General features: G+C 53.7%; 1 protein-coding gene across 1 annotated transcript in view; it reads right to left on the bottom strand.

Annotated features, from left to right (window-relative positions):
- Positions 1 to 9,648: 9,648 nt before the first annotated feature.
- LOC104306904 (alpha-2-macroglobulin) overlaps positions 9,649 to 15,021 on the bottom strand; it is a 61,107-nt gene continuing 55,734 nt past the window's right edge. The window contains exons 29-36 of the mRNA XM_054163962.1: positions 14,514 to 14,737; positions 13,744 to 13,962; positions 13,321 to 13,448; positions 12,900 to 12,990; positions 12,675 to 12,743; positions 11,480 to 11,582; positions 11,200 to 11,241; positions 9,649 to 10,168 (exon numbers count right to left, since the gene is read on the bottom strand). Of these exons, the coding sequence (XP_054019937.1) occupies positions 10,143 to 10,168; positions 11,200 to 11,241; positions 11,480 to 11,582; positions 12,675 to 12,743; positions 12,900 to 12,990; positions 13,321 to 13,448; positions 13,744 to 13,962; positions 14,514 to 14,737 (902 nt within the window). The 3' untranslated portion in view covers positions 9,649 to 10,142. The remainder of the gene's footprint in view (positions 10,169 to 11,199; positions 11,242 to 11,479; positions 11,583 to 12,674; positions 12,744 to 12,899; positions 12,991 to 13,320; positions 13,449 to 13,743; positions 13,963 to 14,513; positions 14,738 to 15,021) is intronic.

Below are 15,021 nucleotides of genomic sequence, written 5' to 3'. Positions count from 1 at the left end.
AGAGGGAACTACAGGCCAACCAGTCTCCCACAGTGCCCAGCAGCATAATGGAGCAGATCCTCTGATGATTCTGCTAGGGGACATGGAAAGCAAGGGGGTGCTTGGTGGCATCCCTGGTAGTGTTCGAGACCAGTCTGGATGAGGCTTTGAGCAACCTGGTCTAGTGGGAGGTGTCCCTGCTTGTGGCAGGGGGTTGGGACAAGATGATCTTTAAGGTCCCTTCCAACTCCAACCATTCTATGAGTCACAGAATCAATAAGGTTGGAGAAGAGCTCAGAGATCATCAAGGGCAACCTATCCCATGATGATTCTATGAAATCCTGCCTGACAAACTCGGTGGCTTTTTGTGATGGGGTCACATCATTGGCAGCTAAGGGAAGAGCAACTGATGTCAGCTGCTGGGACTTGTTCAGAGCATTCAACACTGTCCCACAGAGCGCCCTGCTCTCTGCATTGGAAGGACAGAGACCTGACGAGTGGGCCACTTGATGGGTGAGGAATTGGCTGGATCTCTTCTCCAAGAGTTGCCATCGGTGTCTCAATGTGCAAGTGGAGACCTGAGGTGAGTGGAATGCCTCAGGGATCAGTACTGGGACCAGTCCTGTTTACCATCTTTGTGGGTGACATGGACACTGGGACCCAGTGCATCCTCAGCAAAATTACCAGCACTACCAACCTATGTGGTGTGGGTGACACCCTAGAGGGAAGAGATACCATCCAGAGGGACCTTGACAGGCTGCATAAGTAGGCCTATTGCCATAGCTTTTGGCAATAAGGATATAGCCATGAGACCCTGGTCTCCAAGCTGGTGCAGGATGGGTTCCATGGAGGGACCATTCAGTCGATACAGAACTGGCTTGATGGCTGCACCCAAAGAGTGGCTGTCAATGGTCCATGGCCAAGTAGAGGCCAGGGACAAGTGGAGTCCCTCAGGGATTAGTCCTGGGACCAGGCTTGTTCAACATCTTTGTGGGTGCCATGGACAGTGGCATTGAGTGCACCCTCAGCAGGTTTGCTGATGACACCAAGCTGTGTGGTGCTGCAGACAGCTGGAGGGAAGGATCCATCCAGAAGGACCTGGACAGACTGCAGAGCTGGGCCCATGACAACCTCATGAGGTTCAACAAGACCAAGTGCAGGGTCCTGCAGCTGGGCTGGGGCAATCCCAGGCACCAATATAGGCTGGGCAGGGACTGGCTGGAAAGCAGCCCTGAAGAAAAGGACCTGGGGGTGCTGGTGGAGGAGAAGCTCAGCAGGAGCCAGCAGGGAGCACTTGGAGTCCAGAGAGCAAATCACATTCTGGGTTGCAGCAAGAGAAGTGTGGCCAGCAGGGCAAGAGAAGTGATTCTCCCTCTCTGCTCAGCTCTGCTGAGACCCCACCTGGAGCTCTGTGTCCAGTTCTGGAGCCTCTATTACAGGAAGGATTTGGAGGTGCTGGAAGGTGTCCAGAGCAGGGCCACGAGGATGAGCAGAGGGCTGGAGCACCTCTCCTGTGAGGACAGACTGAAGGAGTTGGGGCTGTTCAGCCTGGAGAAGAGAAGGCTCCCAGGTGACCTCATTGTGGCCTTCCAGTATCTGAAGGGGACTCCAAGAAGGCTGGGGAGGGACTTTTGAGGGTGTCAGGGAGTGATAGGAATGGGGGGGATGGAGCAAAACTAGAAATGGGTAGATTGAGATTGGATGTGAGGAGGAAGTTCTTCCCCATGAGGGTGATGAGAGCCTGGCACAGGTTGCCCAGGGAGGTGGTGGAAGCCTCAGCCCTGGAGGTGTTTGCAGCCAGGCTGGAGGTGGCTGTGAGCAACCTGCTGTAGTGTGAGGTGTCCCTGCCCATGGCAGGGGGGTTGGAACTGGCTGATCCTTGGGGTCCCTTCCAACCCTGACAATTCTATGATTCTATGATTTGCATGAGGCCTTTATCCTCTTCCCCTCAGTGCAGGCCTGTAGATCTCTTGGCTTTTATGAATAATTTTTATACAGTATTTTTCCCCCCTCCCTGTCCTCCACACCCTTCACCAGCTTTGTTGCCCTTCTCTGGACCTGCTCCAGCACCTCAATGTCTCTCTTGTAGGGAGGGCCCCAAAACTGAACCCAGTGCTCAAGCTGTGGCCTCACCAGTGCTGAGTAAAAGGGGACAATGACTTCCCTGCTCCTGCTGGTCAACAGTATTGCTGGTAGGGGCAAGGGTGCTTCTGGCCTGGCCACCTGGGCACTGCACTGTCATGAAAGTCCCAGCTGAGACTGTTAGGGGCAAGAAGGCTGAAAAATGTCAGGTTGCCAGCCTTGTGCCTACAGACACAGGTCTGCAAATACAGACCTTCCTTTACAGCAGGCTGTAGATGAATGGTTAACAACTCTTGCATTTTCATTTGCTGGTTATGCTGTGGGATCCTTTCTGCCTCCAATGCAACAAAGCACTCAACAGGAGGATTTAATTTAAAAGCCTGTAAAATTGTTGGAGTAGATTCCATTCACAAAACCTAGATCATGGAAGACATGGCAGACACATGAACGTGTTTTGTGTACACCTAGTTTTAGATGAGGCACCACCTGCCTATGGGCAGCCACATCACTTCTCACTGGAGGCTCCCTGGCTAACCCATATCTGTACAGCAGTTTTAGCATCTCTGACTAATCACAGAATCATAGAATCAATAAGGTTGGAAAAGACCTCAGAGATCATCAAGTCCAACCTGTCACCCAACACCTCAGGGCTTCAAGGGCCATATCCAATCTTTTTTTGAACACCTCCAGTGATGGTGACTCCACCACCTCCCTGGGCAGCACATCCCAATGGACAATCTCTCTTGCTGGGAAGAACTTCCTAACATCCAGCCTAAACCTCCCCTGGCACAGCTTGAGACTGTGTCCTCTTGTTCTGGTGCTGTTTGCCTGGGAGAAGAGACCAACCCCCACCTGGCTACAACCTCCCTTCAGGGAGTTGTAGACAGCAATGAGGTCTCCCCTGAGCTTCCTCTCCCCAAGGCTAGGCTGTGATTCACCAGTCTCACATTCACTGGTTCTCCATGGCATACCATGCAGGAAACTTTAGCAAGGTTACCTCTAAGGAAGCACAGGAATGTCTGAATATGGACTTTCTATCCCCATAGAACATGTGTGGCATGCTTGAAAGGCAAATCACCACGGTTTAAAATCAAAACAACTTAACTGAGCAGTCAAAAGCAGTGTTGCTTTGAGAACTTGGAAAAGTAATTGCCCTATGGTGGGAAATTAGATGGGGTTACTGTTTCTGAATAAACCAAGGTGTGTTGGGAAATGGTTTGAACATCTGTGCAAATTAGGCCTTGAAGGACTTTCTGTTGTTAATATAGCAATGGAGTAGGAGTTGTGGAAAAGTTCTGATGCTTGGTATGCTGAAGTCAAGCTGCCCTTGAGAAGGAAGGCAAACAAGATAAGAAGTAGGTGAAGATCTCGTCGGGCAGCCGTGCCGGGACCGCACCGGGACCTGCAGCCACCGGGGACCGTCCGACTCTCTCCTGTTGGGGCCGCCGGAGCTGAGAACGTCCCTTGAACACGCCGCGAGGTCGGCGGGAATCGGCTCTTCGCGCCGCTGGGGCCTGTGACTGCTACGTCACCCCCGGCTGATTTAAACGCGCTTTACTGCCGCACGCGAGGGTCTTTTCGTTGGGCAGCCCGTATTGTCACGGTTGCGCTACCTTCTTTTTTTTTTTTTTTTTTTTTCTTTCTCTTTCCTAGTGGGTGCTGTGGTCAGGGACAATCATGGTAGTAACTCGTAGCAAAAACTCCCTAAAAAAGTCAGTGTCGACCCAGACTGAGAAAGAACACAAGCAGGTAGCTGTCCAGGTATCTGGCTGTAGAGAGTGCTGGAGCCTGGCTCTTGAGATGCAGAGTAGTAGGGGTAACTCTTGCATAAGGTGTGAGCAGATTGACTACCTACTTAATCTGGTGGCCAGACTAAAGGATGAGGTTGCTAGTCTTAAAAGTGTAAGGGAATGTAGGGAAGAGATGAACCGGAAGAGGAAAGAGATAAACCAGAGGGGGAAAGATATGAACCAGAGTAAGCAGGCTCTGCAGGCTCCCACAGCAGAGGCTGGTTACCCAAAAAGCAGAGGGGAATGGACACAGGTTCCTCTCAAAAGACACAAGGTTAAACCTCCTTGCCTTCCCACACCTTCCCCGCTGCTCTTGAAAAACAGGTATGGGACACTGGAGATCGAGGGTGAGGTGGTCCTGTTACCAGAGGACACACCATCTGGGGTTCTCCCTGAGGCTAAAGAGCCTAAGGGTAAACAACCTAAGGTTAAACGGCCTAAGGCAAAACAGCCTAAGGTTAAACAACCCTCCCCTGGCATCAGGACCTGCTCCCTCAAAAAAAAGAGGAGGGTAATTGTTATTGGTGATTCACTTCTGAGGGGAATGGAGGGCCCCATTTGTCGGCCAGACCCATCTCATAGGGAACTCTGTTGTCTCCCTGGAGCCCAAGTTAATGATGTTACCAGAAGGCTACCCAGGCTGGTACAGCCTTCTGACTATTATCCTTTGCTACTTATGCAGATAGGGAATGATGATGTTGTAGTCAGAACTTCCAGGGCTATCAAAAATGATTTCAGGGCCCTGGGAGATCTGGTTGAGGGGTCAGGTGCTCAAATAATTTTTTCCTCAATACCCTTAGTTGCAGGAGGGAATACCACAAGGAACAGGACAGCAGCCATAATCAACAAGTGGCTTAGAGGCTGGTGCAGACAAAAGAATTTTGGGTTTTTTGATCTTGGTAAAATTTCTACTGCACCAGGCCACCTGGCAACAGATGGAGTACATCTGTCCCAAAGAAGGGGAAAGGTCACAGTATATGAGAATGGCCTGTCCCCCAAAGGTAAAAAGATTCTGGGGAGGGAACTGGCAGCTCTCATCGACAGGGCTTTAAACTAGTTTCGAAGGGGGGAGGGGCTGAAACTAGTCCCCTCAGGCAAGAGTCTGGGGGCAGAAAGCTAGGGTCAGAGGCCAAACCAGCAGCCCAGCTGAGGTGCATGTACACTAATGCACGAAGCATGGGGAACAAACAAGAGGAGCTGGAAGCCTTGTTGCAGCAGGAAAGTTATGATGTAGTTGCCATCACAGAGACGTGGTGGGATAGCTCACATGACTGGAGTGCTGCAATTGATGGCTACAGGCTCTTCAGGAGAGATAGACAAGGAAGAAGGGGTGGAGGGGTGGCCCTGTACATCAGGGAGGCACTAGATGCCATTGAGCTAGAGATTAGGGACAATCAGGTTGAATGCTTGTGGGCAAGAATTAGAGGGAAGACCGGTAGGGCAGACATCCTGGTTGGAGTCTGTTATAGACCACCCAACCAGGAGGATGATGTCGACGAAGCATTCTATAGACAGCTTAAGGCTGTCTCAAGATCTCCTGACCTTGTTCTCATGGGTGACTTCAACCTGCCTGACATCTGCTGGGAACTCAACACAGCAGAGAGGAGACAGTCTAGGAGGTTCTTAGACTGCATGGAGGACAGCTTCTTATCCCAGGTGCTGCGTGAGCCTACCAGGGGCAAGGCTCTGCTTGACCTCCTCTTCACCAGCAGGGAAGGGCTGGTGGGGATGTGGTGGTCGGAGGCTGTTTAGGGGCCAGCGACCATGAAATAATAGAATTTTCGGTATTTGGTCAAACTAAGAGGGGCAGCAAGAAGACCTCCACTCTGGACTTCCGGAGGGCGGACTTCAGGTTGCTCAAGGAAATAATTCAGAGGGTTCCTTGGGAGAAAGCCCTTAAAAATAAAGGGGTCCAGGAGGGCTGGACCTGCTTCAAGAAAGAGCTGATGAAGGCTCAGGAGCAGGCTGTGCCAGTGTGCCGGAAGAGGAGCCGCCGGGGCAGACGGCCAGCCTGGCTGTGTAATGAACTTTTAATAGAACTAAGGGAAAAAAAGAGGGTGTATAATCTTTGGAAGAAAGGTGAGGCAACCCATGGAATGTTTAAAGAGGTTGCTAGGGCATGTAGGAGGAAAATTAGGGAGGCAAAAGCATATTTGGAACTTAAACTGGCCTTTGATGTGAAGGACAACAAAAAGTCCTTCTATAAATATATTAATAGCAAGAGGAAGGGCAGGGACAACCTCCACTCCTTGGTTGACATGGAAGGAAATGTTGTAACACAGGATGAGGAAAAGGCAGAGGTACTTAACACCTTCTTTACCTCAGTTTTTACTAGCTGGAAAGAACGTCTACCAGACAGCTGGCCTGCAGAGCTGGCAGAGGGAGCCAGGGAGCTGCATGGTTTCCCTGTGTTCCATGAGGAAGTGATAGGAGCTCTCCTCAGCAGCTTGGACCCCCACAAGTCCATGGGACCAGATGGGATCCATCCTAGGGTGCTGAGAGAGCTGGCAGATGAGCTGGCCAAGCCACTCTCCATTATTTTTCATCAGTCCTGGCTCACTGGAGAGATCCCAGAGGACTGGAAGCTGGCCAACGTGGTGCCCATCCACAAGAAGGGCCGGTTGGATGAGCCAGGGAATTACAGGCCTGTCAGCCTGACCTCAGTGCCAGGAAAGATTATGGAGCAGGTCATCCTGAGTGCAATCACACAACACTTAGAGGATGGCCAAGGGATCAGGCCCAGCCAGCATGGGTTTAGGAAGGGCAGGTCCTGCCTGACCAACCTGATCTCCTTCTATGATCAGGTGACTGCCTGGTGGATGTGGGGCAGGCTGTGGATGGAGTCTACCTGGACCTCAGCAAGGCCTTTGACACCGTCCCCCACAGCAAACTCCTGGCCAAGCTGTCAGCCCATGGCTTGGATGGGAGCACACTGCGATGGGTTAGGAACTGGCTGGAGGCTGAGCCCAGAGAGTGGTGGTGAATGGTGCCACATCCAGCTGGCAGCCAGTCACCAGTGGTGTGCCCCAGGGATCAGTACTGGGCCCCTTGCTCTTTAACATCTTTATTGATGATCTGGACGAGGGCATCGAGTCCATCATCAGTAAATTTGCTGACAACACCAAGCTGGGGGCAGGAGTTGATCTGCTGGAGAGTAGAGAGGCTCTGCAGAGGGACCTGGACAGGCTGGGCAGATGGGCAGAGTCCAACGGCATGAGATTGAACACATCCAAGTGCTGGGTTCTGCACACTGGCCACAACAACCCCATGCAGAGCTACAGGCTGGGGTCAGAGTGGCTGGAGAGCAGTCAGGCTGAGAGGGACCTGGGGGTGCTGGTCGACGGTAGACTGAACATGAGCCTGCAGTGTGCCCAGGCAGCTAAGAGGGCCAATGGCATCCTGGCCTGCATCAGGAACAGTGTGGCCAGCAGGAGCAGGGAGGTCATTCTGCCCCTGTACACTGCACTGGTTAGGCCGCACCTCGAGTACTGTGTCCAGTTCTGGGCCCCTCAGTTTAGGAAGGAGGTTGACTTGCTGGAACGAGTCCAGAGAAGAGCAACAAAGTTGGTGAGGGGTTTGGAACATAAGCCCTACGAGGAGAGGCTGAGGGAGCTGGGGTTGCTTAGCCTGGAGAGGAGGAGACTCAGGGGTGACCTTATCGCTCTCTACAACTACCTGAAGGGAGGTTGTAGACAGACGGATATTGGTCTCTTCTCCCAGGCAAGCAGTACCAGAACAAGAGGACACAGTCTCAGGCTGCGCCAGGGGAGGTTCAGGCTGGATGTTAGAAAAAAGTTCTATACAGAAAGAGTGATTGCACATTGGAATGGGCTGCCTGGGGAGGTGGTGGAGTCGCCATCACTGGAGGTTTTTAGGAGAAGACTTGACGGGGTGCTTGGTGCCATAGGTTAGTTGTTTAGGTGGTGTTGGATTGGTTGATGGGTTGGACGTGATGATCTTGAAGGTCTCTTCCAACCTGGTTTATTCTATGTATTCTATGTATTCTATGTATCTGGGAAAAAGAGCAATTAGGAAATTCCACAGAGTAGTGAAAGCAATGATGTAACCTTTTAGAAAGTAACCAATAGTGTGTGTTAAATTAGAATAGAACTAACTATGTATAAGACTATAAATAAGGAAGTGTGGAACAATAAAGCTGAAGCTTGCTTATCAATCATATTGATTGCTGCGAGTCTTTCCCTCACTCCCCTCGCCGATGGATTTCTCTTCCTGACAAAGGTGCAATCAGCATTCATGCTTGATTGGAAATTTTGCTCAGCTTTCACTGAAGCCAATTAATTCCACGGACTTCTCTGAGTATGAGGCATCAAACAGGTCTTGAGTGAGAATAGAGTAGAGTAGAGTAGAGTAGAGTAGAGTAGAGTAGAATAGAATAGAATAGAATGGAATAGACCAGGTTGGAAGAGACCTTCAAGATCATCAAGTCCAACCTATCACCCAACACCATCTAATCAACTAAACCATGGCACCAAGCACCCTATCAAGTCTCCTCCTAGACACCTCCAATGATGGTGACTCCACCACCTCCCCACAGCACATTCCAATGGGCAATCATTCTCTCTGTGTAGAAGTTCCTCCTAACCTCCAGCCTAAACCTCCCCTGGCACAGCTTGAGACTGTGTCCTCTTGTTCTGGTGCTGCTTGCCTGGGAGAAGAGACCAACCCCCACCTGGCTACAACCTCTCTTCAGGGAGTTGGAGGGAGCAAGAAGGTCTCCCCTGAGCCTCCTCTTCTCCAGGCTAAGCAACCCCAGCTCCCTCAGCCTCTCCTCCCAGGGCTGTGTTCCAGACCCCTCCCCAGCTTTGTTGCCCTTCTCTGGACACCTTCCAGCAACTCAACATCTTTCCTAAACTGAGGGGCCCAGAACTGGACACAGGACTCAAGGTGTGGCCTAACCAGTGCTGAGTCCAGGGCACAATGACTTCCCTGCTCCTGCTGGCCACACTGTTCCTGAGGCAGGCCAGGATGCCATTGGCCTTCTTGGCTGCCTGGGCACACTGCAGGCTCATGTTCAGCCTACCATCAACCAGTACCCCCAGGTCCCTCTCTGCCTGGCTGCTCTCCAGCCACTCTGACCCCAGCCTGTAGCACTGCATGGGGTTGCTGTGGCCAATGTGCAGCACCTGGCACTTGGATGTGTTCAATCTCATACCGTTGGATTCTGCCCACCATAACCCACAGGAGACAGTGACAAAACAACTGACATCTAGCAAACCAGATGGGCTTTATTTGCTCTTGGTAACACTGTTTGGACAGGCACACTACAAACACCCTGGGTGGAACAACAGGAACAAGAAGCATGTTCTGAGAAGAAGCAAGTCAGCTAAGATCTTTCTGCCATTCGAAAGTTAAAGCCAGAAATGAGTGGGACAAGAGCCAGGCAAGAGGAGGCTTGCTGCAGATGTCCAAGAGGACTATAGACAGTTTCACCAAAGCAACCCTTTGATTAAAACAAATGTGCCATTTAAGCCAGACTTAGAATACATACATAGAATACATAGAATAAACCAGGTTGGAAGAGGTTGCTGGCAAATGTCATTAGCTTCTCCTTTGGAGTATGTGAGAAGCAGCAGGCACAGAATGTGGAAGTTTCCACAAGGATACAGAAGGTTCAAGTGGAGCACAGGCTAGTTTCAGTTAGCAGCTGGAGGTACCATGTATGTACACATCCCTCCTGCCTCCCACCATGCACACTCTGATCTTAGGAGAAGGCACACCATGGGTCTCCTCCCACTCTTCTACAAGCAAGAAACAACCCTGGAAAGGCTGGGGAGATACCACAGAGGCTGCCTTTCATGTAGCATTAGCTCATTAGCTGCTCACCCAAGCTGCCTTCTGGTGAGTGATGTGTATAGCCACAGCAATTTCATCACAGCTATGGTTTCTAAGCCAAAGGAGAGAAATTGTTCCCAAAAGCACTTGTCAGATGAATGTTCAGAGCTTGTAACACTGAGATGGCCACATTAGACCCCAGGTTAAATCATTCCATCTTCTTTTTTTCCCCCTCCCCCCCTGACTTGTCAGCCTTACTACCCTGCACACAGGCATGGCTGGGGATGCCCTTCAACTTAAGAAACCAGGCAGATTAAAGCTGTGATTGGAGGCTCAGCAAGAAAAACAGAATTGGGAATGAACAGTTCCAAACCCACTGGGGAGTCCAGTTAATTTATTTGCCAAGTTCATTTCCCAGCTTTGCAGGCACTATTCATCTGTCACTCCATAGATGGTGGTTGTAGTGAGGCAGGCGGATCCAGCAACTGTGCATACACCTTATGGATTGCTCTGGTCTGCTTCCTCTGCAAGGATGGAAGACAGGAGGAATTAGCTTTAGAAATGGCATTAGAAATGCCAGTTCCCTCTCTCAGGCTGAGAAGCAGAGAGCAAGATGTGAGTGTGCAAAGCCAGACTGTACATGAAGCACAGTACAGCAGAGCCAGCTGCTGTTCGACTAAGGCTGAAGGTCATCTACATCACTCAACACCTGCATCGCTTTCAAAGCTTTGTGAGGCTGAGAGAGGGCAGAGGCTCCTCCTGACACACAGGGAGAGAGAAACAGAGTGGGATTTATCATTTACCACCAACAGGATACAAAACTTCTGCAGTCCTTGAGCCCAAATGACTTTTTCTCTGCTCTGAGATGCCACGGTCAGGCCCCGTGACAAACCAGTTCCCAAGGTCTTGGTGATTCCCAGCCCCCTCCATGCTCCAAACACTAAAGCTGGGGAGCCAGCCCTGCCAGTCATATTGGAAGACTCCATGTAGGGTCAGGGTGTTTCACAGGCCTGCCAGGCTCGGGCAGGAGATCTGGAATGCAGCATGAATTCATGGTAGGCCAGACCGTGATGTGCTGCTTTATGTTTTGGTGGTCTTGATATGCTCTGCTGCTGCAGGCAAGTGCTGCTGGGGGGAACTGTGCTGAGTGATTGGGAAGAGCAAAGCCCTTTTACCATGGGGTCACAGCTGTACTAGCTGGAGCCCTTAGAAGGGACCACAGGATACCTCAAATCTGAGACAATAACAATGACAGCAGAAGCTTAAAAACCAAGTCCAAGGGGCAGTAGGAGAACAGTAGGGACACAGCCTCCACTGAAGCCAGGAGAAAGAGACTGTGGACATCACTCCTGAGATTTCAGGGGTGAGGGATTTTGAATGAGACAGCTTAGTGCCTCCTGTGCTTTCAGTCTTGCACACAAAATCTGTGCCCCTGAGCAGGGCCAGACCCAGCCAAACTGAGCAGGAATAGAAAACCACTGGCTGGAAATAGTGAAAAAGGGATGAGGACCATACAGAGAACTGTGAAGAAGGGAAGGGCTCTTGGTTCTCCTACCGGTGGTGCAGGGAGCATTGTACTCCTGTGTGGCAAACTCCCCTGGAAAAGAGAAGGGAAGAGAGAAGAGGCTGTCAGGGCTCCTTGGAGCTCCTGGTGCTGGGACAGGTGCAATACTTCTCCCAGGCCCCAAAGCAGGCCACAGCCACCACCCCCAGATTCTCCACAGAGATCACAGCAAGCCTGAAGGGGCTCCAGGCTCTGCCTGCCATCACATCACCCTCCCTGCCCCAGGCTGCCCCACCCTCTGTGCCATGGGCACCCCCTGCCCCACACTCACCTGTCTCATAGTAGTCATAGACCTTCACCAGAGCTGGCTGCAGGCCCTGCACAGCAATGTCCTGCTCCACCGTGAAGGAGAACCTGAGGGTCTCACTGCTCAGCTGGGTAAGGGAAGCAAGGGAGGCTGAGAGGTGGCACTGACCAGCCCCAGGCTGCTCCATCCTCCACACCTGGAACCAGCTTTACCCTGCCCCAGGCTGCCCCATCCTCCACACCTGGAACCAGCTCTGCCCTGCCCCAGGCTGCCCCATCCTCCACACCTGGAACCAGCTCTACCCAGCCCCAAGCTGCCCCATCCTCCACACCTGGAACCAGCTCCACCCAGCCCCAGGCTGCCCCATCCTCCACACCTGGAACCAGCTTCACCCTGCCCCAGGCTGCCCCATCCTCCACACCTGGAACCAGCTTCACCCTGCCCCAGGCTGCCCCATCCTCCACACCTGGAACCAGCTTCACCCTGCCCCAGGCTGCCCCATCCTCCACACCTGGAACCAGCTTTACCCTGCCCCAGGCTGCCCCATCCTCCACACCTGGAACCAGCTTCACCCTGCCCCAGGCTGCCCCATCCTCCACACATGGAACCAGCTTTACCCTGCCCCAGGCTGCCCCATCCTCCACACCTGGAACCAGCTCTGCCCTGCCCCAGGCTGCCCCATCCTCCACACCTTGCCCCAGCTCCACCCTGCTCCACCCTGCCCCATCCTCCACACCTGGAACCAGCTCCACCCTGCTCCACCCTGCCCCATCCTCCACACCTGGAACCACCTCCACCCTGCCCCAGGCTGCCCCATCCTCCACACCTGGAACCAGCTCCACCCTGCTCCACCCTGCCCCATCCTCCCCACCTTGCCCTAGGATCAATGGCTCTCCCCTGTCCCCTGTGCCCAGGCCCTGCAAGGTGTGAGAGGCTTGGGTCTGGCCAAGGGGCAAAGGCAAGCCCTGGGGCCTGTCCCCACACTGAGGGAGGGTCTGGCTACAGGAGAGGCCAGGGCCCAACTGCAGCATGGAACAGAGGAGCTGTGAAGACTGAAGCAGAGGTCTGCACTGTGGGCAAGAGGCAGAGACTCAGCACTAAGCTTGTCAGAGCCTCGGCAGCTTGGAGCCCCAAAGCTTTGGCCTGGTGTGGCCAAATGTCCCCAGCACAGAAGCACAGGGATGGCTGTGACCCATGCTCATCCCAGCTGGACTCTCACCCTGTCCAGGTACACCAGGACATGGTTGGCACTCGTCTCTGTGCGCTCAATGCTGGGGTGGCCTTCCAGCTGAGGAAAGAAGACCAAAGTTACTGCAAACGTGGCGCTGGCAGTGGCAGCAGAGAGCTGATTCCTGCCCTGCAGCTCTCTCCTTTGCTGCAGCCCCCAGCAGGTGTCTCAAAGACAAGAGGCATGATGCAGCTTGTTAGACACACAGGCTCCTACCTTCCTCACAGAGGACTTCAAGGGCACAAATCCTGACAGCATCTTCACATCCACAATCACCATGTTGGAGGCATTGCGCTCCCCAGTGTAACTAAGGAAGCAAACAACAACCGCTCAGGAGCCCTCACCTCCAAGCTCAGGCCACTTCCACCTTGCCCATGGAACTTGTCCCCCCTGCCATGTCCTGGCAGTCCAGCACCACCTTCTCCAGCTCCTCCACAGTGTTCTGGTCATCCTGTGGCCTCTCCCTAGCCCCACACAGCTCCACCCCTGCAGGACATGGCCTTCCCCCACAGGTTCTCCTCCCAGCCCAGCAGCTCCCTGCCGCCTTCCCGGGATGCTGTGCTTCTCCAGGGCTTGCAGAGCCCTCCTCCAGCTCCTGTGTCCTCTGACAAAGGCTCAGATCCAAAGGCAGACTCACCTGACATTGATGCCTATGTCAAACATCTTGTGGGCCTTGGAGTCCACACATGTCTCTGGGGTTGTGTAAACATGAAGCATGAAGGGTGCCTCCTCCTGCGTGGGCTGCACGTTGTACCTCAGGCTTGTCTAGGGGAGAGCAGCAGCTCTGTGTCAGCCTGTGGGCAGGTGTGCTCAGCACATGGGAGTGTTGACCCTCTCCCCATCCAGCCTCCCTGCTTCTCCCATGCTCACAGCTCCTCCACATCCTTTCCTCCTTCCATTCCACTCTGTCTCCTGCGCATAGCTCTGCCCTTCTCCCCTTGCCTCTGATGCAGCCTTCCCTCCCACTTTCCCCCTCTCTTCACTCCCTTCTGCCCCCCAGCTGGCTCCTGCCTGGCAAGGGGCTCCCCTGCCAGGCTGTCAGCTCCCCTCATGCCCTCACCTGCAGGTAGACACAGCCTCCCCCAGACACCTCCGTGCTGTACTCCCCTGGCAGCCGGGGCAGGGCCACGCGCTGCAGCAGCAGCCGGTTTGTGGGATCCACTTGGAAGTCTTGCTGGAAGCCCCCTGCAGAGCGCAGGCTCACTGTGGAAGCTGCTCCACTCTTGGCATAGGTGACAGCTCCATACAGGGACAGGGCTTGGAGAGCCACCACTGTGTCCTGCAAGAGATGGGCCCCAGCACCCAGAGGCACGCAGTCAGTGTTTCCCCGCTCTCTTCTCCCACAGCCTGCCCGCTGCTGGGGGCAGCCACCCTCCCCTTTAGGCTCCACTTGCCCCCAGTTTGGGTGGCAAGGACAGAGGGACAGAGTGGCCTTTCCTGGTCTCCATTCCCTTCCTGTGTCCTCTGCACCGCAGGGGCACGTTCCCTGCGCTGCCTGGAGCTCTGCACAGCCTTCCCTCGCTGGCCCCAGGGGGAAGCAGCAGCTCCTCTACACCAGCAAATGGCAGTGGGAGCCCTCTCCAGTGGCCAGCCACAGTGTCCCTCCCATTCTGCCCCAGGGTGCCAGGCAAAGCAGCTCATGCATCAGGGTGAGTCATTCCCAGAGGCACTGCCTGACCTCCTGGCCCCTGGGGAACTTGGAGCCAGGGTAGATTGTGCAAGGCTCTACTGCAGGGCTACGGTCCCTGCCCTGACCAACCTGGCTGGGCCCCCAGCTGCATCTCTGACGCTTCCTGGCTCCTGCCATTGCTGGGGAGGGAAGCAGCTCACCTGCGTGGAGGAGAAGCCCCCATTGGGATTCTGCTGCCTGATGATCCACTTGGCAATCAGAGATGCAAAGGCCAGCTCCTCCTGGGAAGGTGCTGGCCGTGTGGTGAGCTGAGCAAGCAGCACATAGGCTGTCATCTCCACTTCAGCAGAGGGAGCTCGATGGCCACGGTAGGGGAGATCCACCTCCGGCTCCTTCCCAGGCCGCTGCCAATGAACAGACCCATCTTCACAGCAGGCAGGCAGGTGGAGACAAGACAACAAGCAATCAGTAGTAGTTACTGCAAGGGAGCCCTGGGTCTGCTGGGCAGCACAGAAGAGCCTGCAGGAGGCATCTGTCGCGTAGGATGAAGTGGGGAGGCTTAGGTTTGCCCTTGCTGCAGGTTCACAGCCAGAGGACACCTAAGGAGTCAGCTGCTCAGGCTCAGTCCTTCGTCCTTGCACAAAGATACCACTTTGTGCTGGGCCCCCGAGTCACACAGGCAGTTACAGGCTTGAGCAGCAGCACAGC

Source organism: Dryobates pubescens, chromosome 8 (assembly GCF_014839835.1).
Source record: "Dryobates pubescens isolate bDryPub1 chromosome 8, bDryPub1.pri, whole genome shotgun sequence".
NCBI lineage: Eukaryota > Metazoa > Chordata > Aves > Piciformes > Picidae > Dryobates > Dryobates pubescens.
This window is presented reverse-complemented; position numbering and strand designations above follow the sequence as displayed.